Source organism: Nannospalax galili, unplaced genomic scaffold (assembly GCF_000622305.1).
Source record: "Nannospalax galili isolate Female #2095 unplaced genomic scaffold, S.galili_v1.0 C48413781, whole genome shotgun sequence".
NCBI classification, from domain to species: Eukaryota; Metazoa; Chordata; class Mammalia; order Rodentia; family Spalacidae; genus Nannospalax; species Nannospalax galili.
In genome coordinates this window covers 1-928 of record NW_008467461.1, presented here as the reverse complement: position 1 = coordinate 928, position 928 = coordinate 1, and the positions used below count along the sequence as shown (strand labels likewise).

General features: G+C 41.4%; 1 protein-coding gene across 1 annotated transcript; it reads right to left on the bottom strand.

Annotated features, from left to right (window-relative positions):
• Positions 1-5: 5 nt before the first annotated feature.
• Positions 6-923, bottom strand: LOC108490400 (protein FAM208B-like; the record flags this gene model as incomplete). The annotated part of the gene is made up of 1 exon (XM_017796455.1): positions 6-923. A coding segment is annotated over one exon (918 nt), but the record flags the coding sequence as incomplete, so codon positions are not given.
• Between the last annotated feature and the right edge of the window lie 5 nt (positions 924-928).

Below are 928 nucleotides of genomic sequence, written 5' to 3'. Positions count from 1 at the left end.
ATTCTGACTACTGATATCTCCTGTGTTCGAAACTCTGGCTCTATACTTACTGGTTTTGTACAACGGGTGCATTTAGAACTGTCTAAGGAAGAGCCAAACTTTGACATCGCTGGGTATATGTATGCCTGGGTAACATCAGCTCCCTCAATGGAGGTGGAGTTTACAGACTTAGTCTGCACACCAGCATTTATTTTCAGATCACTGTCACAGACATTTTCCTTTCTGGTTTTGGAGTCAGTCTTCTGCTTTAATGACATCGTCACTATCCCACTGATGGCAGTTGTAGATAACGCGTCAGCTGAAGACTTACTTTCAACAACTTTTCTAGGACCGAATGAAGGTACACCGGACTCCAATGCAAGATGTTTTATGTCCAGATTTCTGTTCTCTATATAAATTGGCTGCAGGGGATTTCCTGATTTTCCCAGTTTTTCAAGTGGCCTGAAGTTACCCCCGTATTTGGCAGGTGAGGTAGGTTTGTTTAAGTCTGTATCATAGCACTGTACCTTTTCTGAGAAAGACAAAGTCCCAGCATGAACCCCTGGAAAGATTTCCTCAGTTATTTTATGAGGCAGAGTTAGTCTTCCCGGGTGACTGGCTAGTATCTGTGGCATTTCAGCAGAGAGCTGCATCTGTTGCACTTGAGTTAACTCTTCTTGTCCTACTGAAAGTGTAGGACCAACAAAAGAATTTTCTTTTCCTGGTAGAGTTAAATCTCCTGATTTAATATGGGAGAACTGATTACTTTTCTCATACTGTGTACCATGAAGTTTTAAATGACATGAAGATATAGCCTGAGATTGCTGTGTTTCTTCAGTTCGTACTACGGGATTAGGACTAGAGGCTGGTGACACTTCTTCAAAGGGAAAGTCAGAGGTAACATTAATTTCCTCTGCAATCTCAAGGTTACAATTTTCTTTAGGAAGTA